The sequence below is a fragment of the Pantherophis guttatus genome, chromosome 2 (genome assembly GCF_059756535.1).
Source record: "Pantherophis guttatus breed Tessera chromosome 2, ASM5975653v1, whole genome shotgun sequence".
NCBI classification, from domain to species: domain Eukaryota; kingdom Metazoa; phylum Chordata; class Lepidosauria; order Squamata; family Colubridae; genus Pantherophis; species Pantherophis guttatus.
This window is the reverse complement of record NC_142064.1, coordinates 257,744,764-257,769,397: the sequence shown is the minus strand read 5'-3', so window position 1 is coordinate 257,769,397 and position 24,634 is coordinate 257,744,764. Positions and strand designations below refer to the sequence as shown.

The following is a 24,634-nucleotide window of genomic DNA, read 5'->3' as shown; positions in this document are numbered from 1 at the left end:
GCGACTAAACATTAACTTATCACATAAAGTCTCTCCCCTCCTTGAATTTGGTTTTTAAAAAGTATCCCTTTTATTTAAACCAAAAGGAACAGGGAAGCCACAAAAGTGGCAAAAATGTTAAAGGGTGGAAAGAAAGAGCTGAGAGGGTGATAGGAATTATAGAGTAAATGAAAGGAAGGGGAAGAACAGAAGGGCGAAAATACCAGAGATCTCACTTTGTTCTAAGGTATCATTCAATCACTTTATTGGGAGTTACTGTTTAACTATTGTTAATAAATAAAGTAAATAAATATGAATAAACAAGTTGCTGACTCTCCACAGTCCCAAGGTGGTCATTTTGAAAGCAGGCAGAACCCCATCCAGGCAAGATTCATCATGGCACAGTGTTGGCAGTGCCCAGTGTTGCCCAGTGTTAAGGCTGACAATTGTGGAAGAACTTAAAAAGAAACTTTGCAAACTCAGGTTTTACAAAATCATCAGGTTCCCCAGGAGCCTTTCCTCTAAAGCAAATTGGGATGAGCAATAATGACTTGCCTTTCTCAAGATGAGGAATAGGGGAAAGGAAATCATTCCTAGAAAAGACATTGGAGGTATGTGGTTGGAGAAGATGAACTAGCAACATATCGCTTAAAAACCTGGACTATTCCTGTTGGGGATAATACCAGAAGCTTATAGTAAAGAAAATGTATACTTGATTATTCATATAATAACTGCAGCTAGAATTGTATTTGCACAAAATTCTTCACAAACGTGAAGAGATCCCTACGGAGGAAAATATGAGTAAGAAAATATTAGAATGTGCAGAAATGAATAGATTAACACTTGCAATCAAAGGAAAGGAAGAATCTGATTATTATAATACACGGGAGTTATTCTATCAATGGTTGGAGAATAAATATGAAAGCAATGTATTATAAAGGCAAATAAATAAAGAAGAGAAATGTTATCAGAATAGGTATGTTAAATATTAGTAGTAATATAAGAATAGATACAAATAATGAATATGGTGGTATCCAAGACAATTTTAATTGTCATGACACAAAAATATATACTCAGACAACACACTGTTTACTGAAAGAGGGAATGTTTGTATTAAAAGAAAATTTAAAAAATTATATGTGTGTGTGTGTGTGTGTGTATCTCTATCTCTATCTCTATCTCTATCTATATATCTGTCTGTCTGTCTGTCTGTCTGTCTGTCTGTCTGTCTATCTATCTATCTATCTATCTATCTATCTATCTATCTATCTATCTATCTATCTATCTATCTATCTATCTATCTATCTATCATCTATCTGTCTATCTGTCTGTCTATCTATCTATATTTGTTTTTTCTTTTCGTAGGCCTTTATGTGTATTTCTCTTTAGCCAGGTTCTTCTTATGTAAACCAAGATTTTTATGCAGCCCTAGTTCAGTGAAATCCCAATCCACTAGTTTCTAGGCTTTTTTTCTTCAGGCAGCAGCAAGCACCCTGCTGCCCATTGGGAGACTAACCTTAGTAAAATCAAATTAGGTAAAATCAATCACCAGAACCTTTGGAGGAGCTGACAATTACCTTTCCAGTTGGTGGGTTGGAGGCTTGGAGAATGAAAATTGGTACAATCGAGCTACAATTCCAGACATTATTCCCATAATCCAGTAGTCTCCTGGCTTGTAGTAATGGAACCACTCCTTTTCTTCTATGACCACCTTAAATGGACATTTCATCAGTGTACCTGCACAGGGAATTTGAGACAGAAACTGAAGCAGAAAAAGCTGTATTTGCAGCAGCAGCAACATTTGACATACAGTATACTGCAGGAGATCCTTCCTAGAGTTCTTTCTTCAGCACAGAGCTAAATCTCAGAGATCACAAAAACACCACAACTACAGTGAAGAAGGTCCAGTTTGCCCCCAGATTTGGAAGAGCTATCTGCAATTTCAGACTGCTACAGGATTTGCCCAGCTTTACCCCAAACTCTGATCTCATCACAGGAGGCTGTTACAAATCAGATTATCACAAGATGTCTATCCTATTTGTTGTCACATTGATTGGCCACTAATTGTGGTGGTGGAAATCCCATAAACCTTGTTCAAAGGAGAATAAATAATCATGATTTTAATAATTAAAAGGGGAATTGGGAACGAGCCTTGGCCATAAAAGTGTGCCGTTAGAGAAAAGAGTTTTCTTTGACTCAGGAGAATAATCCTAATTTGAGAGTTGAGAAAGGAACAATTCAGGGAAGTTTGATTGTTTTTAGTCTCCAAACTTATTCTTGATATTGTAAGGATTTAAATGTGGAAAAACAGTTCAACACTCTTGAAGTAGGCATTGGGCCATTATAATTCCTTCTTATTTTTTCTGGTGTGGATGAGGTCATCTTCTTCAATGAAGGTTTGATACTCCAGAATGGTTAACTCCAGATTATGACATATTGAACAACCTATTGTTGTTGATGATGAGCCATGGTGATTCAGTGGTTAAGTGCAGTACTGCAGGCTACTTCTGCTGATCACTGGCTGCCAGCAGTTTGGCAGATTGAATCTCACCAGGCTCAAGGTTGACTCAGACTTCCATTCTTTCCAGTTCGGTAAAATGTGGACCCTGATTGTTGAGGGCAAATATGCTGACTCTGTAAACTGCTTAGAGAGGGCTGTAAAGCACTATGAAGCAGTATATAAGTCTATTGCTATTGGAGGCCACTGTTAAATGTTTTGTATCTTTCAAAATATAGAAGAGAGTATCAGTCTTCATGGTTACAAAGAAGATCTCATCCAAATTCCCTGGGGCATTAATATGAAACAATGGCCCATTACTGACTTCTTTGCTATATGGCAGTGGTGGTGAACCTTTTACTCATTGAGTGACAAAACATGAAAAAGCATGTTTAATGAATAGAGTAGAGTAGAGTAGAGTAGAGTAGAGTAGAGTAGAGTTGAGTAGAGTAGAGTAGAGTAGAGTAGAATAGAATAGAATAGAATAGAATAGAATAGAATAGAATAGAATAGAATAGAATAGAATAGTTGGAAGGGACCTTGGAGGTCTTCTAGTCCAACTCTCTGCAGGTAACCGTATACCATTTTATTCTTGTTGAGTTCATTCTTGTTGAGTGCTGGGTTCTGGACACTTTGATTTGGTAAACAATTGGAGAGAGGAAATGTTTCTCATTTTTGCAGATAACCCAAAGTGGCTAGATAGATTCGACACTACAATGACAGAAATCACAGACCATTACCAAGACAACGTCAGATAAAAGTAGTACTGAATTATATGATATAGCTTTCCTAATCTGTAATACACTGAAGGGCTGACTGACAAAAAGACAAAGACAAAGAAAAGACATATGCACAAAAACAAATTTATATATTTATAGGTAAAGGTTTAGGTGGGTATAGGTAAAGATTTCCCCTATCAGTCATGACCAACCTAAGGGGCGGTGCTCATCTTTGATTCACAAAATGAAGAGCCTTTATCTGAAGTTGCTTCCATGGTCATTTGGCTGGCATGACTATGCACTGAAGATGCCCAAAACATTGTTATTTTCCCACTGAAGTGGTACCTATTTATCTACTTGCATTAACATGCTTTTGAATGGTTAGGTTGGCAGGACACACACAGAGACACACAGACACTGTATGTGTATGTACACTGTATATACACTGTACACTGTATGTAGAAATGGATATGGATATGGATAAAAAGAGGAACCAATTTTAATACTCATAAGCACATCTTCATTGTCACAGCATGTCTACATGATTTCTCCCCCAAATCATTCAGAGTTGTACATATTTTTCTTTTGATTGAAGTCTGTCAAAAACAATAATTTGTCTCATTGATTTATTCAAAGGGATGGAGAAAAAAAATTAAAGTTGCTCCAATGTTCATATTGATATTTTATCTGTTCTTAATATGTAAAATATTATCTCTCTCTATTTTTCTCTTTCTTGATCTCTCCCATCCATATCTATCTATCTATCATCTATCTATCTATCTATCTATCTATCTATCTATCTATCTATCTATCTATCTATCATCTATCTATCTATCTTTCTATCTATCTATCTATCTATCTATCTATCTATCTATCTATCTATCTATCTAATTTATCTAAGTATGAATGATTTTACATTATCAAGCCAGAAGAGATCAATCAAATATATACAGTATTTGAAATTAACTATTTTTTAAAACAAAGTCAGAACATCACCCCAGAAAATAAAATATAACACCAGCACACCAACCTATATAGTAACAAAAACAAATGTCATCATTAGCCATAGTCTTTAATTTAATCTAAAACCATATCAGAATATCTCTGGTCACAGTTTATCTGGCCTTTTTTCAGAAATTTTATTTATGTCATAAGCAGATTAGAACAATTGAAGGATATGATTATTTCAGATAGTTTGAGTTGTTTTAGCAACTTTACTACTCAATTATTATAATTCAAAATTCACATGGAATGAAGAAAGATAAGCAACAACACATAAAACATTACTTCAAAGTATGTGATTTTATGCTGCATGTAAACTGTAGAAAAATAAACACCAACACAAGGAGACTTAATTATTTTTTATCATCAGATGTTCTTTGGTGTTCAAGGCAGGTCTGAGAATAATAATGTAGCATTTGGGGATAAAGATGCAGCCCAGTAAACCCAGGCCAGAGGCCAGGATGGAGAAGATTTGCACGGCTACCATGTATTTCCCCTTGGTGCTCAGATATGTGGGAACAAAGGAGATCCAAACACTACAAAAAACCAACATGCTGAAGGTGATCAGTTTGGCTTCATTAAAAGCCCCTGGAAGGTTTCGAGCCAGAAATGCCACCAAGAAACAGATGGCAGCCAAAAAACCCATGTAGCCAAGAGCAGAGTAGAACATGGTGACAGAGCCTTCATTGCACTGCAGCAGGATGTGTTCTGGTTGGGAATGAAAGTCAGAATCTGGGAATGGGGGAAAGACTCCCAGCCACATCATACAGAGGCCTACTTGAATACCAGAGCAGGATAAAACAATAGAGTTGGCCAGACACTTCCCCAGCCATTTCCTCATGCTGCTGCCTGGCTTTGTGGCCAGAAAGGCCACCACCACCATGACAGTCTTGGCCAGCAAGGAAGACACAGCAACTGAGAAAACAATACTGAAAATGGTTTGTCGAAGGAGACAGGTCATTTTCACGGGGCGACCGATGAATAGAAGGGAAGTCAAGAAAGAAAGCAGGAGTGAAACCAGGAGGATGTAGGTGAGTTCACAGTTGTTGGCTTTGACTATGGGAGTGTCTCGGTATTTCATGAAGATTCCCAGAATAAAGGCAGTGGTTAGGGACAAAGCAATGGCAAAGAGAGCCAGGATGAGTCCCAACAATTCTTGATAGGATAAGAAGCTTATATTTTTGGGGACACATTGATCTCGCTTCTTATTGGAATACTGGTCATCTGGACACTTTTCACAATGGGCTGCATCTGTGGAAAAAAATAGTTAGCATGAATCTGTTTCTGTAGCTGTAGGAGCATAAAAACCACATCAGAAATCAATTACTTCATTTTCAAGGAATAATATAATATTGCTCCCAGAGATATCCAGACAATACGACATTAGTTAACACTCCTTTTAAAGGCTGAAGATGAATGTGATTATCAGCTCTCAAAATTTGTCCTCTTTCCCAAAACCAAGCAAAAATGTAACAACTCAGTAGAAATCAGCAACCTTTCATTATTTATTTTAATGCTCACATCATCATGTGGATGTGATAGTGTCAATTCTTTGATGTTTGTGGATGCCTTCAAGAAATTTAATGTTTTTCTTACTTATTTATCAAACACTCCTGATTTTTTGTATTGATTGTATCCTGATTTTTTTTTTTTTTTGGATCCACCTACTGTACCTTCTTGCCCAGAGAATGTTCCTTCCATACACAGAGAACAGTCGTAGCAGCAAACTGGGGCTCCCTCTCTCACAAGCTTGGCATAACCTGGGGAGCAACTTTCTGTACATCTTGAATAAGGCACCATCTAAACATAAACAGAAAGATTAGTCAGGGTAATATATGAATTAGAAGGATTTACTGAAATCAAGTGGCTTCCAGAAGCTCAGGAGCACATTGAGCAAAATCAGTCCAGAAGTAGTAGCATGAACTTTAATTGCGTCTTATACACTGAATGTAGTTAATAACGTGAGGCACGGAGCAGCAAAGGAAAACACAAGCAGAGGAGAGGAATTTCAGTTTCAGTTTCAGAGATCAGCACAGCATGCAGCTTTAAAACAATTGACCTACTGTAAGCCATGCAGAGGCTCCTTCCTTGTTGCTCACACAGCAAATACTGTTTCAGTTTCCAAACAGTCCTCAACTCTCTCACATACCAACAGGACACTATCCAGATGAATACGGATGGATGCTGGTAGCCAGAGGCAGATTTTTTTTTCTTATTTCCTCCTCCAAAATTAAGGTGCATCTTATACTCTGAAAAATACGGTATATATTTTTTCTCCTTCTTTGCTTTCTCAGGAAACCTCCAATATCTAGCTTTCTTTAGAGTCCCTATCTTTCTCTCCTACAACTGATCATTGTATCATCATATGTAAATGAGTTTTTTTTAGCAACCCTCATTTCCTTCACCACATTCTTAGTGATATCTTTTTCTTATGCAATTCAGTGGACTAAATCCTTCATATTCTGGATTTTTCTCCCAAAGGTGCTTTTTCAAAAGACAACTGATCTTTGTTTTCCCTTGAAGATGTTTCACTTCTCATTCCAGAAGCTTCTTCAGTTCTGACTGAATGGTGAAGTATGGAAGGATTTATATTCCTTACAGTCATCTGGTCGTTAGCAGTCTTTCTGAAAGTTGTTGATGCAACTTAGAATTTATCTGTGCCCTCAGGGTCATGTGAATAGTGAAAATGGGTGTGTAATCTTCCTGCAATTGCTGAATCTATATCCTGTTTACAACACAGTCTTCTCAGCAATTCCAAGTCTTTCCATCCTCCACCATTCAGTCAGAACTGAAGAAGCTTCTTGGATGAGAAGTGAAACATCTTCAAGGGAAAACAAAGTCCAGGTGCCTTTTGAAAAAGAACCTTTGGCACAATCATGACCCGATGACTGAGAATCTCCATAGACATTCTGGATTTTCTCTTACTGAAAACAAGATAATTTGATGTACTATAAATTATGGCAACATATCCCAGTTTAATAATGTAGATTGCAAATTCCGCAATACAATGCAGCAGGTTACAGTGTATGATAGATTATTGTAAAACCTCTAAAGTAAAATAATATCTAATAAATTAATGAGGCTTTAAGTTCTCTTATTTGGAAGTTATCTCAATTGGCTTCAATAAGAATTATTTCTGAGCAGAAATATATGGAGATAAATAGAAGAGCAAAATCCAAGCAGCCTCAACTACTTTGTTAAATAAAGTTGACCATTGGACGGCACTTTGATTGACAGAAATCTTGACTTCTGAGGAGGCTTGTCTTTCTATAGTTCCAATTTTCACCCCTGCATCTGATTTGTTCAAAGCGGATGTCCACTGCATGATATCAAAGTCACCAACAGGAACTCCATTTCCATCAAAAGAAATCCCATCTCTGGAAATATTGTGATGTTGGAAGTTTCTCAGGAACCTATGAAGCTGCAGAAACATAGAAAAAAAACCATTACAGTTTGAGCCTTTATTCAATTTCTTTTTCTTGCTATTATTCTGGATTGGAGGTACTCTGAATATTTCAACCTCTTCAAATCATCACTGCAATCTGAAACAGATTGATTCAAAATTTCATGGGAAGCTTCTTTCAGTCATACTCAGGAATTTACAGCTCTTTTTCAAATACTGTATTATTCGGACTATAAGATGCATATTTTTGTCTTCCAAAAGGGGATGAAAATGTCTGTGTGTCCTATTGACCAAATATTGCTGAAGCCTCGCCCACCCGCTGGTAGTTTTTTGGTCTCTGCACACTCCATTTTCAGCCTTTGTTTGGCCCTTTTCAGGCCTTTTTTGGCCCAATTTTGGAGCTTTTTTCTGGCTGTTTTTGAGGCTTTTCTTTGGCCTGTTTTAGAGGCTTTTTTTGTCTTTAAAAAAGCCTCAAAAATGTGCTGGAAAAAGTCTGGAAATGGCCCAAAAGGGGCCAAAAAAAGGGCCAAGATAGGAGAGCGCAGAGGCCAAAAACATTTTTTTTGTTTTCCTCTTCTAAATTTAGGTTCTGTTCTGTCCCCAACCCCAGGCATACACACCAACAGACATTTAGGAGTTAAAGACCAAACCAGCCGGCAAAATCCTTTTCCTTATGATAACGGAACTTGGCAACAACCTAGTGGCTGCCTGCCAAGAGTTTATTATTTACAAAGAGGAGAGATAACTTCTCCCCACTTCTGATACATCAAAGGAAAGCAGCTCAATAATTACGGAATTAATCAAGTCCAGAGATAGTCCAGCAAAGTCTTAAAGCAAAAGTCCGGCAATGCAGAATGACGTGGAAGCTTTCAGCTTTGTTCGTCACAAGGTTTGACAGGCCACCACGTTCCCTTTTATATCCTGTGGTGTGTGGTCCAGTGACTCAGCCTAATCTCAGGCATACCCTTTCTTCTGTTGCGTGCACTTATCTCTGCAACGCTGGCGTGGGTCCAGCCAAGACTCATTACCCTCATCCCTGTCCATCTGTGGCTGCTTGGATGTGCTTGGCCCTGGCCCTATCTCTTGCCCTTCGGCGGACACCGAAGGCATTGCCAGAGAGGAGGTTCCTGGAGAGGGAGGCCTTGCCAACTCCTCCCCTTCACTCTCGGAGTCCTCTCCTGACAGTGACACAGGCTCCAGTAACGGAGCCACAACAGGTTCGTCTTATAGTCAGGTGTATTTTATATTCCCAAAAATATGGTATTTATCTCGCATTCTTGAAAACATGCTATAGATAACACCACCATCAGGTGGCTTTGTAACTGGCTGACAAATTATATTCAACATGTAGTCCTCTGGGGAACCTCATCCACATGGAGGAACATAAGCAATGGGGTACCCCAAGCTTCCATTTTAGGCCCAGCACTATTCAACATCTTCAAAAAAGATCTAGACAAGGGAATTGAAGAGGAACTTATCAAATTTGAAGACGACACTAAGCTGGCAGCAATAGCCAACACCCCCAGAAGACAAGCTCAAGATCCAAAAAGATCTTGACAAATTGAACATGGGCCCCTACCTAACAAAGTGAAATTCAACATAGATAAAAGTAAGGTTTTACATTTAGGCAAGGAAAACCAAAGTATAGGTACAGACTATGTGAATCTTGGCTTAATGCCAGTAACTGTGAGAAGGATCTTGGAGTCCTAGTGGACAATCACTTAAATATGAGCCAACAATGTGTGGCAGCAGATAAAAATGCCAATGCAATCCTAGGCTGCGTTAATAAAGGGATAGAATCAAGATCAGCCTTAGTAAGACCACATTTAGAATACTACATCCAGTTCTGATCAACACAATATACAAAAGATATTGAAACTCTGGAAAGACTGTAGAGATGAGCAACAAAAATGATTAGGGGGCTGGAGGCTAAAACTTAAAAAGGACAGTTACTGTAATTTGGTATGTCTAGTCCAATGATGTGTTTCCCCCGGTTTGCACCATTTCTATAGAACCGGTAGTAAAACTGGCAGGAGGCCCTGCCCACTGACCCCGACATCATCAAAACGCTTCTGTGCATGCTTAGAAGCTTCTGTGCATGTGTAGAAGAGCATGCCCATAAGCGAATAAAGCACATCCACGCGGCCCCACTGCGAACCAGTAGTAAAGGTAAATAGAACCCACCCCTTGTCTAGTCTAAGGAAATGAAAGATTGGGGAGAAATGATACCACTTTTCTAACATTTGAGGGGCTCCTACAAAGATGGGGGGGCGTCAAAACATTTCCCAAAGCACCAGTATGCAAGGCAAGAAACAATGGTTGAAAACTAACGAATAAGAGAAGCAACCTAGAACTAAAGAGAAATTTCCTAACACGAGAGCAATCAACCAATGGAATAGCTTGCCTTCAGAAGTTGTGAGTGCTCCATCATTGGAGGCTTTCAAAAAGAGACGTGGGCAACCATTTGTCTGAAATCGTATAGGATCTCCTGCTTGATTAATGGGTTGGACTAGAAAAACCGCTGACGTCCTTTCAAATGCTTATTATATTGTTTTATGTTCTATATTTTCTTGCTTCACTATCACAGCCCATCTGAGGCAAAATCAATTGTAGATATGGAAAAACTTCTAATGGGAGAAGACGGAGAATCCAATTTTGCCATCAGTCCTGATCAAGATGAAGTTAGCAGAGTTTATGTTGCTATGTTAGAAACTTTTAGCCAGAAAAATTCAATCTTAATCCAGAACAAACAATCCAGCTGAACTCCTTAGCTTGGAGATCACTTTGTGATCAAAATAAGAGGTTGAGGATTGCTTGAATATTTTGATGCTTGTTTAGTTTTTAAAATTACGTTGTTACCATAGAGCTATTTCTGTCACAAAAGCATCCCAAACTAGCACAGGTTGTTTAATTTTGGAAGGTTTTTCTCTATCATCTCTCTCTAACTCACCGTCAGGGCTCCAAGTAATATGGCCATAGCAACCAGGACTCTGAGGCAAGCAGGTTCCTCAAATATGAGTTTTATTGGACATACCAGATAGGCCTAGGCTGGTGAAAACTGACGCTAAATGTTCACTAAAATATGGATAAAAAGGGAATATTTTTCAATATAATAGTGGGAAAATTAAAAGTTAGAAAGGGGACAGAAACTACAGAGAAGGGGATTAATGGAATACACATCTTTATATAATAAGGGGAAATCATAATAAGAGGGGAAATCATAATGTGAACGATGGTAGTATTAAGAATGTTTGAATAATATGGTGATTGGCATAAAAATAACATATTGAAATATTGAATAATTAAATAATGGAAGATTATAATTTAACCTAAATATGTGGATTACTATTAGAACCATATAAGCCTGTTAAATGTAACAAATAAGATTATTAATATTTTATTTGTAGTGTACTATATGTGTACTATTATCAGAACTATATAAGCTTGTCAACTGTAGTAAATATGATGAATATTATTTGATTTGTACCAAAATGCAAGTCACTCAGGTTCCACACTGTTCACGCATTGATATGTTTCTAAAAAATTAAAAAATTAAAAACTTGAAAAAAAGAAAAAAAATTAGAGACTGTTTAATGTCAGGTTTCCAAGTAATACACCCATAGCAAACAGGACTCTGAGGCAAGCAGTTTCCTCAAATATCAGTTATATTGGACATTTCATATAGGCATAGGCTGGTGAAAGCTGACTTTTAATGATCCCACAGTTTTCACCTAATTAAAACTAAAAATTTTCCTCCCCTTTCCAAACAATCAGTCCCATGGTCCAATCAAGGTGTCATCCGGTTGCCTGGTGACTTCACTCATCCTCCCTCCGGCCATCGGTGGGAATATCCTTGGTTCCCAGGAGAAAATATTTTGTTTTGGCTACAAAACCCCAGCTATCTCTATTTCCCCCTCCCTATCCCTCAGCTCCAATGTGGCAACACTGAATCCTCCAAAATGGCCTCCGTCAGATCTGCTTCAGGGTTGACACTCACTCTCAAATACCACAAACTGGGCAACTGTTCTTTGGAATATCTGACCCCTTTCGACATCTAATTTAATATTGAGAAATTGGAAGGGAAGAATCAGTGGAACCTCAAAGGAGAAGACTTACCTGCCATGGCTGTACAATCTGGGGTGGTTGATGGTCTCCAACTTGCATTCTCCTCTTACTCTGTTGGGAGGAGGAGGCAGCACTGAGGACCCAGGCCACAATTTGAATTATTTGAGAAATACTGGAGGAATCCTGAGACAGGAGTCTTGCAATCACATCATGGGGTGGGAATTCCCAATTCTCTTTTTCTCTGCATTTTTTCCAAACTTTCTTAGATAACACAGGACTTGAATAAGAACATTGGAACGCTTCCTTTCTATATGATATGACCATGGATGCATGAGAATTAAAGTCATAATACTGAGTCCTTCTCTTTGTCTGGATGAGGAAGGAAAACAAAGCATATTTATTTTGGAGATCAAGCAAGGTATCAAAAATATCTACACCTAAAGCTGTCAAAGTTGTTGCAATCCACACCCTTCCCACAATGGATGTATCCATCGTTTGTATTATTACTGCTAACATTCCTGAGGCCTGAAAATCCAGTTGGCATACTATAATTTTTATTTGACTCTTGATAAGAGAAAAGAACTTTTCCCTTTTTTCTTGCGTGAGAGTTTTTCCAGCACTTGTCTGCACATTTGCTTCTGGGACGGTTCCTGAGAGGACAATGCAAATCCCATTTTTTAGAGCGAGAACTTCCAAGCTTCTTTTGAATTTTTCTCCTTTTTCATTGTCCTGAGAAAGGAGGCCGATCCATGTCCATTGGAACTGCAGGAGCAGCTGGATAATTGCTGAGTCAGGAGGTTCTTGGTTTGGGGTCATTCGATATGAAAAAGGAAAACGATGATTTTGCTCAGCCATCTGGTTGATGACACTGTAGTTGATCTAAGGCAAAAGAGAAGGTATTGGTAGTGTAGTATGTTAGAACCCACCCCCTCCTAGGAAAATGAGATATTTTAGGTAATGGTATGGGTTCCCCACGCACATATCTGCTAGTCCTTCCTGACTCCTGTGATCAAAGCCGAAGACTCAGCACTGTCCGAAGATGTCTCCATGGTCATGTGGCCAACATGACTAAATGCCAAAGGCTCACAGAATGCTGTTGCCTTCCCACCAAAGTTGGTCCCTATTTTTCTACTTGCATTTTTATGTGCTTTTGGACTGCTAGTTTGGGAGGAGCTGGTACAAGTAACAAGAGCTCACCCCATTACATGGCACTAGGGATTTGATCTGCTGAACTGCATCTTAGCCACTGAGCCACCATGTCCCATTTAGATATTTTAGGAAATATTAAAAGGGCAGAATATTTCCCCTGAAAGGGAAACGGAAACTCAGCCCCCCCCTTTCTCAGTGGGCCATTAAAACCCAAGCCAATCTATTCTATGTAACAAAGATTTACCTCCTTCAGGCAGATCCATAATAGAAATCTTGAAGCCCTTTCATTACATCACCATCCAGCAAGGTTCAACCAAACTTGGTCTCAAAACACAACCTACAAAGTTGCCCCTGCATGGCCCTATGGGAGTCTGACAACCAATCAGAATACGATTGGTTGTCAGTCGATTGAGTGAGTGAGGGTATTCTACCGGACGCCTTGAAAGAAGCGGTGGTGAGGCCCCTCCTCAAGAAGCCCTCTCTGGATCCGGCTGTTTTGGCTAACTATCGTCCAGTTTTATTTTGAAGGTTGTTGAGAGTGTGGTGGCACGGCAGCTTCCACAGTACCTGGATGAAGCTGTCTATCTAGATCCATGCCAGTCCAGCTTCAGACCTGGGCACAGCATGGAAACGGCATTGGTCGTGTTGGTGGATGATCTCTGGAGGGCTCGGGATAGGGGTTGTTCCTCTATCCTGGTCCTGTTAGATCTCTCAGCAGCTTTTGATACCATCGACCATGGTATCATGTTGCACCGGTTGGAGGGGTTGGGGTGGGGGGCACCATTTTGCAGTGGTTCTCCTCCTACCTCTCTGACCGGTCACAATCTGTGTTGGCAGGGGGGCAGCGGTCGACCCCGAGGCACCTTGTTTGTGGGGTGCCACAAGGGTCGGTTCTCTCGCCCCTTCTGTTCAACATTTATGTAAAGCCGCTGGGTGAGATCATCCGTGGCTTTGGGGTGGAGCTCCATCAGTACGCTGATGACACACAGCTGTACATCTCCACCCCAGGCCACCCCAACAATGCCCTTGAAGTGATGTCCCAGTGCCTGGAGGCTGTGCGGGCCTGGATGGGGAGAAACAGGCTCCGACTCAAGCCTTCCAAGACCGAGTGGCTGTGGCTTCCGGCATCCCGATATAGCCAGCTGGTGCCATCGCTGGTTATTGGGGGTGAATCACTGGCCCCCATGGAGAGGGTTCGCAACTTGGGCATCCTCCTGGATGCACGGCTGTCTTTAGAAGAGCATATGACAGCCGTGGCCAAGGGGGCTTTTTATCAGGTCCGCCTGATACGTCAGTTGTGTCCCTTTCTAGATTGGAACTCCCTACACATGGTCACTCAGGCACTTGTCACTTCCTGCCTGGACTACTGCAATGCTCTCTACATGGGGCTCCCCTTGGGGTGCACCCGGAGGCTCCAGTTGGTCCAGAATGCGGCCGTGCAGGGGATGATGGGAGTGACGGGGCGCTCCCATGTGACACCTCTCCTGCGCGAGCTGCACTGGCTTCCGGTGGTCTTCTGGGTGCGCTTCAAGGTGTTGGTGACCACCTTTAAAGCGCTCCATGGCTTAGGGCCAGGGTATCTACGAGACCGCCTTCTGCCGCCAAGAGCCTCCCACCGGCCAGTTCGCTTGCACAGAGAGGGCCTCCTCAGGGTGCCGTCGGCCAGACAATGTCGGCTGGCGACCCCCAGGGGGAGAGCCTTCTCTGTGGCAGCACCTGCCCTCTGGAACGACCTACCCCCAGAAATACGCATGATACCAGACCTCCGGACTTTTCATCGGGCCCTGAAAACTCATCTATTCCATCTAGCAGGGCTGGCTTGATCCCATCCTTTTGGTTTTAATTTAAAATTGGTTTAATTGGGTTGTTTTAAATTGAGGGCCGAAATTATTTAATGTCTTTTAAACTGTTTTTTTAAATTTTATATGTTATGTTTTATCTCGGCTGTTCACCGCCCTGAGTCCTGTTGGAGAAGGGTGGTATAGAAATCAAATCAAATCAAATAAATAAATAAAATAAAAGCCCAGAGAGGACAAAACTCAGGCAATCTCAGCATCTCTTCCCTTTTTTCTTAACCCATCTGATCCTGTCCACCATTAGAACCGTCTTTCCAAGCAACTTCAATGAATCCAGTGTCCCCCCCCCCCGGAACTGAACCCAGAAGGATATTTTTTCCAACAGTAGTTTGTGTCAGTTTTAAAGATAAAAGTCAGATGGTAAATCTAAGGGCCTTTCCACACTGCTGAGAGACACTTCAAACAATAACTGCATGAATTTTGCTAATTCCCTTGATGTTCTGTCGTGTTGTCTTGTATGCTCCCTTTGAAACCAGGGAGCTCTGAATTATCTGTGGGTGATGTTCATTGGTGGTCCTCATAGAGCACACCCTTCTGGTCACATTATAACTCTGTGGGTCACCCATCCACTCAGTCAATTAGTCAATCAGAATAGAGCTGAAAAGTCTTCTAGTCCAACCACATGTATGTGTGTGTGTGTTTCTGTGAGCACGTGCTTTGTGTGTAGAATTCAAAATACACCAATTTTAACCTTCTAGGGCAGCTGAGGTAAGTAAAACAGCTGAGGCATGGAAATCCACCATGCCATGCAAATCAGCTGAGCTGAGAAACACAGAAATATAGGACAGGATAGCGTGGAGGTGGGTGGACAGGGACAACTGACCGCAGGAACTACCAGTTTGCTAGAACCAGGCCGAACCAGCAACAGCCCATCACTTTATGTATACACACATACTTTGTGAAATAAAAATTCTTTCAGCTCTTCTAATATTTACTCTCTGACTTTCAATTTATTTGGAGAAATATATACAAGTGCTCTGTTCTAGGCAAATCTGAACATTTTACAACACAGAATTAATTTCATTTGGCTTTATACCTGTGGAATTTTATAGATGCTCAAGACATTGGAAATATGATCAAAGAGTTCAGAATCCATCTCTTCAAGAATCGCCAGCAGGTTCTTTTGTTTACCACATCTGTAGTTTGGGATGTTCTCCTGTCCTGTAGACAGCACATCCAGCATAGCCTCATATGTCATTCTTGCACTGAAAAAGTTCTCATAGATGTTGTAGCCCAGGGAAATGTTGGGTGAGAGCCTTGAATTCTGGTTGACTTCATGAACAGCCAACAAGAAGGGAAAAATGTTGTGGAAGGTGTTGTCACTGCAACGTAAGAAATTTCATTATCTTTTTTTTTGCTCTATATCAACGATTTATGTGATCAACTTAAAAGAAATTGTGTTCTTTTTGCCGATGAAGTAAAATTATTCAATTCTACAGATAATTCTGTTTTTTTTGCAAAGTGATCTCGACTACGTGTCTGAATGGTCATCTATTTGGCAACTTCAAATTTCAATTCATAAATGCTCTGTCTTACATATTACATCAGAATGCCAAATATAAGATAGGTGGCATTGATCTAGCAGATGATCTTCACCTTGTTAAGGACCTAGGTGCACTTATCTCTGATGATTTATGCTCCAAAGCTCACTGTAACAGCATTGCTAAAAGTTTATCTAATAGAGCTGTCAAAGTCTGGAATGCCCTACAAATTTTCACAGTTTCAGTCAGAAATTGTGGGTCTTACTTCATACTTAAGTGGTCAGTAGAGGAAGCGTGCGTAAGTGCACTAATGTGCCTATCGTCCAGGGGTAAAATTCAGCAGGTTCTGACAGGTTCTGGAGAACTGGTAGTGGAAATTTTGAGTAGTTCAGAGAACTGGCAAATACCACCTCTGGCTGGCCCCAGTGTGAAGTGGAAATGGGGAGTATCATTCCCGTTGAGTGGGGGGGGGGGAAATGGAGATTTTGCAGTATCCTTCCCCTGCCATGCCCACAAAGCCATTCCCACCAAGCCACATCACGCCCACCAAGCCACACCCACAGACTGGTAGTAAAAAAAAATTGAATTTCACCACTGCTATCATTCCTGTTATTGTATTCTCTTATTCTTGTTCTCATTTTTCTTTGACAAATTCCAATAAAGAAATAAATAAATCTTCAGTTTGGATTTTCATGAAAGTTTCTCATATTTACTAGGATAGGATAGGATAGGATAGGATAGGATAGGATAGGATAGGATAGGATAGGATAGGATAGGATAATTTTATTTCTACCGCCCCTCTCCGAAGGACTTGGGGCGGTGTACAGCCAGGTAAAAACACAATACAAATATCATAATTTAAATTTAAAAGTTATTAAAAGTATTACATTCAAGGCCAATTAGCTAAAAAAAACCCAAAATTTAAGAATTCCGAATTTAAAACTCAATTATGAAGCTAGCCCTGCCTGTTGGAAGAGCAGGGTCTTAAGAGCACAGCGGAAAACTCGTAGCTTTATATCTATATAGTGCAATGCCAAAAAGATAATCAACTTCTCATTATTCATGTCAAGGTTCCAACGGATGCCCTAATTAAATTGTGAGCCTTGAGACAAGCTTCAAAAGAAATCCAGTTATTTATTAGGAGCTTCATGTCAGCACATTCCCAAGTGAAGCCAACTCTGACCCCACATAATTTAAGCCCCAATCATGACCCTGTTTCCTCCCTTCCCCCAAGGTGTGTTATCAATTACATTCACCAACGGAGCAATTTCGCAGATTGTAGACATCACTCCTCTCTGGCCACTGTGATAATCCTGGGATACAGCCAAGAGAGAGATAAGTCTGGAATGTGTATCTGTCTTTGGCTGCCATGCTGTTTTGTCAGTTTCCCATCCCCCTTGCCTATGGTAACTCGAGAGCAGACGAGGGATGCTTTGTGAGTTGACATTTCAATTCAATTATTCAATTTATTTGAATTTCTTATGTCAAGATCAAAGGAATCCTATCAAAATCATCAGAACTGATTCTGCCCATAGTTTTCTCCACATTATGACTTGGGAGGAAAAAATGAGGAAAAATACGTGAAGGTACGAAAGTGTGAAGGTTTCTTACTATTGTAACTGTTTAAATCTGCTTAGAATAAACTTTTTGCAAAACCAAAGCATTTATTTTATTCACTTACCTATTTACAAAGCTAATATTCATAGCAATTTACAACAATCCATAAAATGTAATTAAAATAATACCACTCAGGTGTGAATTAAATCATATCCTTGATGAATATACAGTAGAGGTAACAAATAGATTTAAAGAATTAGATCTGATAGACAGAGTACCTGAAGAACTATGGACAGAGGTTTGCAACATTGTACAAGAGATAGCAACTAAAACCATCCGAAAGAAAAAGTAATGCAAGAAAGCAAAATGGCTGTCAGAGGAAACTTTGCAAATAGCTGAGGAAAGAAGGAAAGTGAAAGGCAAGGGAGAAAGAGAAAGGTACACCCAATTGAATGCAGTATTCCAGAGAATAGCTAGAAGAGATAAGAATACCTTCTTAACTGAACAGTGCAAAGAAATAGATGAAAACAAAAGAATCGGGAGGACCAGAGATCTCTTCAAGAAAATTGGAGATATGAAGGAAACATTTCATGCAAAGATGGGCATAATAAAGGACCAAAATGGCAGGGACCTAACAGAGGCAGAAGAGATTAAGAAGAGGTGGCAAAATTACACAGAAAAACTATATAAGATAATTTTCTTTCCAATCCTCAAGAATGCTAATAAGGGATGCTACCAAATGTAGATGTATAGGTTGTGATTATATGATATGATTTCTTCCTGTTATATCACCCTGGAGAGGACTAACAGTTGGATTCAAGTGCTAGATTAGCAAGTGGTATTACCTATCTGAAGATGGATATCTCTTTAGCAAGCCTTCTTTAGACCTAGAGATTTGCTGCAAAATATTCATGTCTTCCCTTAGGAAGACTGAGCACCAAAGAATAGAGGCCTTTGAACTACGGTGCTGAAGAAAACTCCTGTGAGTCCCTTGGACTGCAAGGTGTTCAAACCGGTCAGTCCTAGAGGAGATCAACCCTGACTGCTCTTTAGAAGGCCAAATCCTGAAGATGAAACTCAAATACTTTGGCCACCTAATGGGAAGGAAAGACTCACTGGAGAAGAACCTAATGCTGGGAACAATTGAGGACAAAAGAAGAAGGGGATGGCAGAGAATGAGGTGGCTGGATGGAGTCACTGTAGCGATAGGCGTGAGCTTAAATGGACTCTGAGGGATGGTGGAGGACAGGAAGGTCTGGAGGAACATTGTCCATGGGGTCGCAATGGGCTGGACACAACTTTGTAACTAACAACAACAACATTCATGGCTTTAGAGTTATTGTCCTATATTCTACAGTTAACAACAGTTAATAGGATCCCTCTGCGACTAAACATTAACTTGTCACATAAAGTCTCTCCCCTCCTTGAATTTGATTTTTAAAAAGTATCCCTTTTATTTAAACCAAAAGGAACAGGGAAGCCACAAAAGGGGCAAAAGTGTTAAAGGGTGGAAAGAAAGAGCAGAGAGGGTGGTAGGAATTATAGAGTAAATGTAAGGAAGGGGAAGAAACAGTGGGGAGAAAATACAAGAGATCTCACTCTGTTCTAAGGTATCATTCAATCACTTTATTGGGAGTTCCTATTTTACTATTGTTAATAAATAAATAAAATAGATATGAATAAATAAGTTGCTGACTCTCCACAGTCCCAAGGTGGTCATTTTGAAAGCAGGCAGAACCCCATCCAGGCAAGATTCATCATGGGAGAGTGTTGGCAGTGCCCAGTATTGCCCAGTGTTGAGGCTGACATTTGTGGAAGAAACTTTGCAAGTGATTTACAAAATCATCAGGTTCCCCAGGAGCCTTTCCTCTAAAGCAAATTGGGATGAGCAATAATGACTTGCCTTTCTCTAGGTGAGGAATAGGGGAAAGGAAATCATTCCTAGAAAAGACATTGAAGGTATGTGGTTGGAGAAGATGACGCAGCAAAATATCGATTTAAAACCTGGAGTATTCCAGTTGTGGATAATACCAAAAGCTTATAGTAAAGAAAATGTATACTTGATTATTCATGTAATACCTGCAGCTAGAATTGTATTTGCACAAAATTGGAAAAGTGAAGAGATCCCTAAGGATGAAAGTATGATTAAGAAAATATTAGAATGTGCAGAAATGAATAGATTAACACTTGCAATCAAAGGAAAGGAAGAATCTGATTATTATAATATATGGGAATTATTCTATCAATGGTTGGAGAATAAATATGAAAGCAATGTATTATAAAGACAAATAAATTAAGAAGAAAAATGTTATAAGAGTAGGTATGTTACATATTAGTAGTAATATAAGAATAGATACAAATAATGAATATGGTGGTAAATTTTAATTGTCATGACACAAAAATATGTACTCTGATGACACACTGTTTACTGAAAGTGGGAATGTTTATATTAAAAGAAAATTTAATATATATATATATATATATATATATATATAAGGAAAAGAAATTGGAGCAGGTAAAATCAATCACCAGAATGCTTGGACGAGCTGACAATTACCTTTTCAGTTGGTGGGTTGGAGGCTCGGAGAATGAAAATGAGTACAATCGAGATATGAGTCTAGACATTATTCCCGTAATCCAGTAGTCTCCTGGCTTGTAGTAATGGAACCACTCCTTTTCTTCTATGATCACCTTAAATGGACATTTCATCAGTGTACTGGCACAGGGAATTTGAGACAGAAACTGAAGCAGAAAAAGCTGTATATGCAGCAGCAGCAACATTTGACATACAGTATACTGCAGGAGATCCTTCCTAGAGTTCTTTCTTCAGCACAGAGCTAAATCTCAGAGATCACAAAAAGACTACAACTACAGAGAAGAAGGTCCAGTTTGCCCCCAGATTTGGAAGAGCTATCTGCAATTTCAGACTGCTACTGTACTTGTCCAGCTTTACCCCAAACTCTGATCTCATCACAGGAGGCTATTACAAATCAGATTATCACATGCTGTCTATCCCATTTGTTGTCACATAGATTGGCCACTAATTGTGGTGATGGAAATCCCATAAACCTTGTTCAAAGGAGAATAAATAATCATGATTTTAATAATTAGAAGGGGAATTGGGAATGAGCCTTGGCTATAAAAGTGTGCCGTTGGAGAAAAGAGTTTTCTTTGACTCAGGAGAATAATCCTAATTTGAGAGTTGAGAAAGGAACAATTCAGGGAAGTTTGATTGTTTTTTAGTTTCCAAACTGATTCTTGAGATTGTAAAGATTAAAATGTGGAAAAACAGTTCAACACTCTTGAAGTAGGCAGTGGGCCATTATAATTCCTTCTTATTTTGTCTGGTGTGGATGAGGCCATCTTCTTCAGTGAAGGTTTGATACTCCAGAATGATTAACTCCAGATCATGACATATTGAAAAACCTATTGTTGTTGATGATGAGCCACAGTGATGCAGTGGTTAAGTGCAGTACTGCAGGCTACTTCTGCTGATTACCGGCTGCCAGCAGTTTGGCAGATCGAATCTCACCAGGGTCAAGGTTGACTCAGCCTTCCATCCTTCCTAGGTCAGTAAAATGGGGACCCGGATTGTTGGGGGCAATATGCTGACTATGTAAACTGCTTGGACAGGGTAGAATGGAATGGAATGGAATGGAATGGAATGGAATGGAATAGAATGGAATAGAATAGAATAGAATAGAATAGAATAGAATAGAATAGAATAGAATAGAATAGAATAGAATAGAATAGAATAGAATAGAATAGAATAACAGAGTTGGAAGGGACCTTGGAGTTACGTATACCATTTTATTCTTGTTGAGTTCATTTTGTTGAGTGCTGGGTTCTGGACACTTTGATTTGGTAAACAATTGGATGGAGGAAATGTTTCTCATTTTTGCAGATAACCTTGAAGTGGCTAGGATAGATTCAGCACTACAATGACAGAAATCAAAATTAGGGCAATCTAGAATTGCATTTACATTCTAGTGAGTGAAACAGATCAGTATGTGAATAAAAATACATTGCAATTGCTTTGCTTTTCCAATGCTTTCTCAACATCCAAAGAGAGATAGTGTAGAAGGCAGAGGTAATGGCATTGAGAGACCATTACCAAGACAACATCAGATAAAAGTAATACTGACTTATATGATATAGCTTTCCTAATCTGTAATACACTGAAGAGCTGACTGACAAAAAAGACAAAGACAAAGAAAAGACACAAGAACAAAAACAAATGTATATATTTATAGTAAAGGTTTAGATGGGTATAGATAAAGATTTCCCCTGTCAGTCATGACCAACCCAAGGAGGGATGCTCATCTTTCATTCAGAAATGAAGAGCCTTTATCTGAAGATGCTTTCATGGTCATGTGGCTGGCATGACTGTGCACTGAAGATGCACAAACATTGTTACTTTCCCCTGAAGTGGTACCTATTTATCTACTTGCATTTACATGCTTTTCAAAAGGACACACACAGAGATACACAGACAGTGTATTTACAGTATATGGAAATGGAAATGGATATGGATATGGATAAGAACCAATTTTAATACTCCTAAGCACATCTTCATTGTCACATGAGGTGTCTACATGGTTTTCCCCCCAAATCATTCAGAGCTGTATAATAATTTGTCTCATTAATTTATTCAAAGGGATGGAGAAAAAAATTAAAATTGCTCCAATGTTCATGTTGATATTTTATCTATTCTTAATATATAGAATGTTATCTGTCTCTCTATTTTTCCTTTATTTGATCTCTCCCCCCTCTATCTATCTCATTTATCTAACAATGAATGATCTTACATTATTGAGCGAGAAAAGATCAATCAAATATATTGAACTTAACTATTTTTTAAAACAAAGTCAGAACATCGCCCCAGAAAATAAAATATAACACCAGCACACCAACCTATATAGTAACAAAAACACACATCATCATTAACCATAGTCTTTAATTTAATCTAAAACCATATCAGAACATCTCTAGTGACAGTTTATATGCCTTGGTTTCAGAAATTTTATTAATGTCATAATATGAATTCAGATTCGGACATTTGAAGGATATGATTATTTCAAATAGTTTGAGTTGTTTTAGCAACTTTAATACTCAATTATTATAATTCAAAATTCACATGGAATGAAGAAAGATAAGTGACAACAAAACAAAACATTACTTCAAAGTATGTGATTTTATGCTGCATGTAAACTGTACAAAAATAAACACCAACACAAGGAACCTTAATGATTTTTTATCATGAGATGTTCTTTGGTGTTCATGTCAGGTCTGAGGATAATAATGTAGCATTTGGGGATAAAGATGCAGCCCAGTAAACCCAGGCCAGAGGCCAGGATGGAGAAGATCTGCACAGCTACCATGTATTTCCCCTTGGTGCTCAGATAAGTGGGAACAAAGGAGATCCAAACGCTACAAAATACCAACATGCTGAAGGTGATCAGTTTGGCTTCATTAAAAGCCCCTGGCAGATTTCGAGCCAGAAAGGCCACCAAGAAACAGATGGCAGCCAAAAAACCCATGTAGCCAAGAGCAGAGTAGAACATGGTGACAGAGCCTTCATTGCACTGCAGCAGGATGTGTTCTGGTTGGGAATGAAAGTCAGAATCTGGGAATGGGGGAAAGACTCCCAGCCACATCATACAGAGGCCTACTTGAATACCAGAGCAGGATAAAACAATAGAGTTGGCCAGACTCTTCCCCAGCCATTTCCTCATGCTGCTGCCTGGCTTTGTGGCCAGAAAGGCCACCACCACCATGACAGTCTTGGCCAGCAAGGAAGACACAGCAACTGAGAAAACAATACTGAAAATGGTTTGTCGAAGGAGACAGGTCATTTTCACGGGGCGACCGATGAATAGAAGGGAGGTCAAGAAAGAAAGCAGGAGTGAAACCAGGAGGATGTAGGTGAGTTCACAGTTGTTGGCTTTGACTATGGGAGTGTCTCGGTATTTCATGAAGATTCCCAGAATAAAGGCGGTGGTTAGGGACAAAGCAATGGCAAAGAGAGCCAGGATGAGTCCCAACAATTCTTGATAGGATAAGAAGCTTATATTTTTTGGGACACACTGATCTCGCTTCTTATTGGAATACTGGTCATCTGGACACTTTTCACAATGGGCTGCATCTAAGAAAAAAAATGGTTAGCATGAATCTTTTTCTGTAGCTGTAGGAGCATGAAAACCGCATCAGAAATCAATTACTTCATTTTCAAGGAATAATATAATATTTCTCCCCAGGGATATCCATACGATACTACATTAGTTAACACTCTTTTTAAAGGCTGAAGATGAATGTGATTATCAGTTCTCAAAACTTCTTTCCTAAAACAAAGCAAGAAAGTAACAACTCAGTAGAAATCAGCAACCTTTCATTATTTATTTTAATGCTCAAATCATCATCCAAATTTGGCAATAGTGCCCAATATTTGAAGTTATTATTATTTTATTATTATTATTATTTGTTCAACTTGTATGCCGCCTTTCTTCAAAGACTCAAGGCGGCTTACAATGCATTTAAAAAGTTTGTGGATGCTTTTAAGAAATGTAATGTTTTTCTTACTTATTTATCAAACACTCCCCCAAAAAACAACATAGTATATTTATTGTATCTTGATTTTTTTTTTAGAGCCACCTACTGTACCTTCTTGCCCAGAGAATGTTCCTTCCATGCACAGAGAACAATCATAGCAGCAAACTGGGGCTCCCTCTCTCACAAGCTTGGCATAACCTGGGGAGCAACTTTCTGTACATCTTGAATAAGGCACCATCTAAACATAAACAGAAAGATTAGTCAGGGTAATATATGATTTAGAAGGATTTACTGAAATCAAGTGGCTTCTAGAAGCTCAGGAGCACATTGAGCAAAATCAGTCAAGAAGTAATGGCATGAACTTTAATTACTCTACT

At 39.3% G+C, this 24,634-nt stretch overlaps 1 protein-coding gene across 1 annotated transcript; it reads right to left on the bottom strand.

The window, feature by feature from the left end:
* Window positions 1–22,657: 22,657 nt before the first annotated feature.
* Window positions 22,658–24,396, bottom strand: LOC148115646 (vomeronasal type-2 receptor 26-like). The gene is made up of 2 exons (XM_087885201.1): window positions 24,369–24,396; window positions 22,658–23,757 (listed from the first exon to the last, which is right to left on the bottom strand). The coding sequence occupies exons 1-2, from the start codon at window positions 24,394–24,396 to the stop codon at window positions 22,952–22,954; spliced, it is 834 nt and encodes a 277-aa protein (XP_087741327.1). The 3' UTR covers window positions 22,658–22,951.
* Window positions 24,397–24,634: the final 238 nt, after the last annotated feature.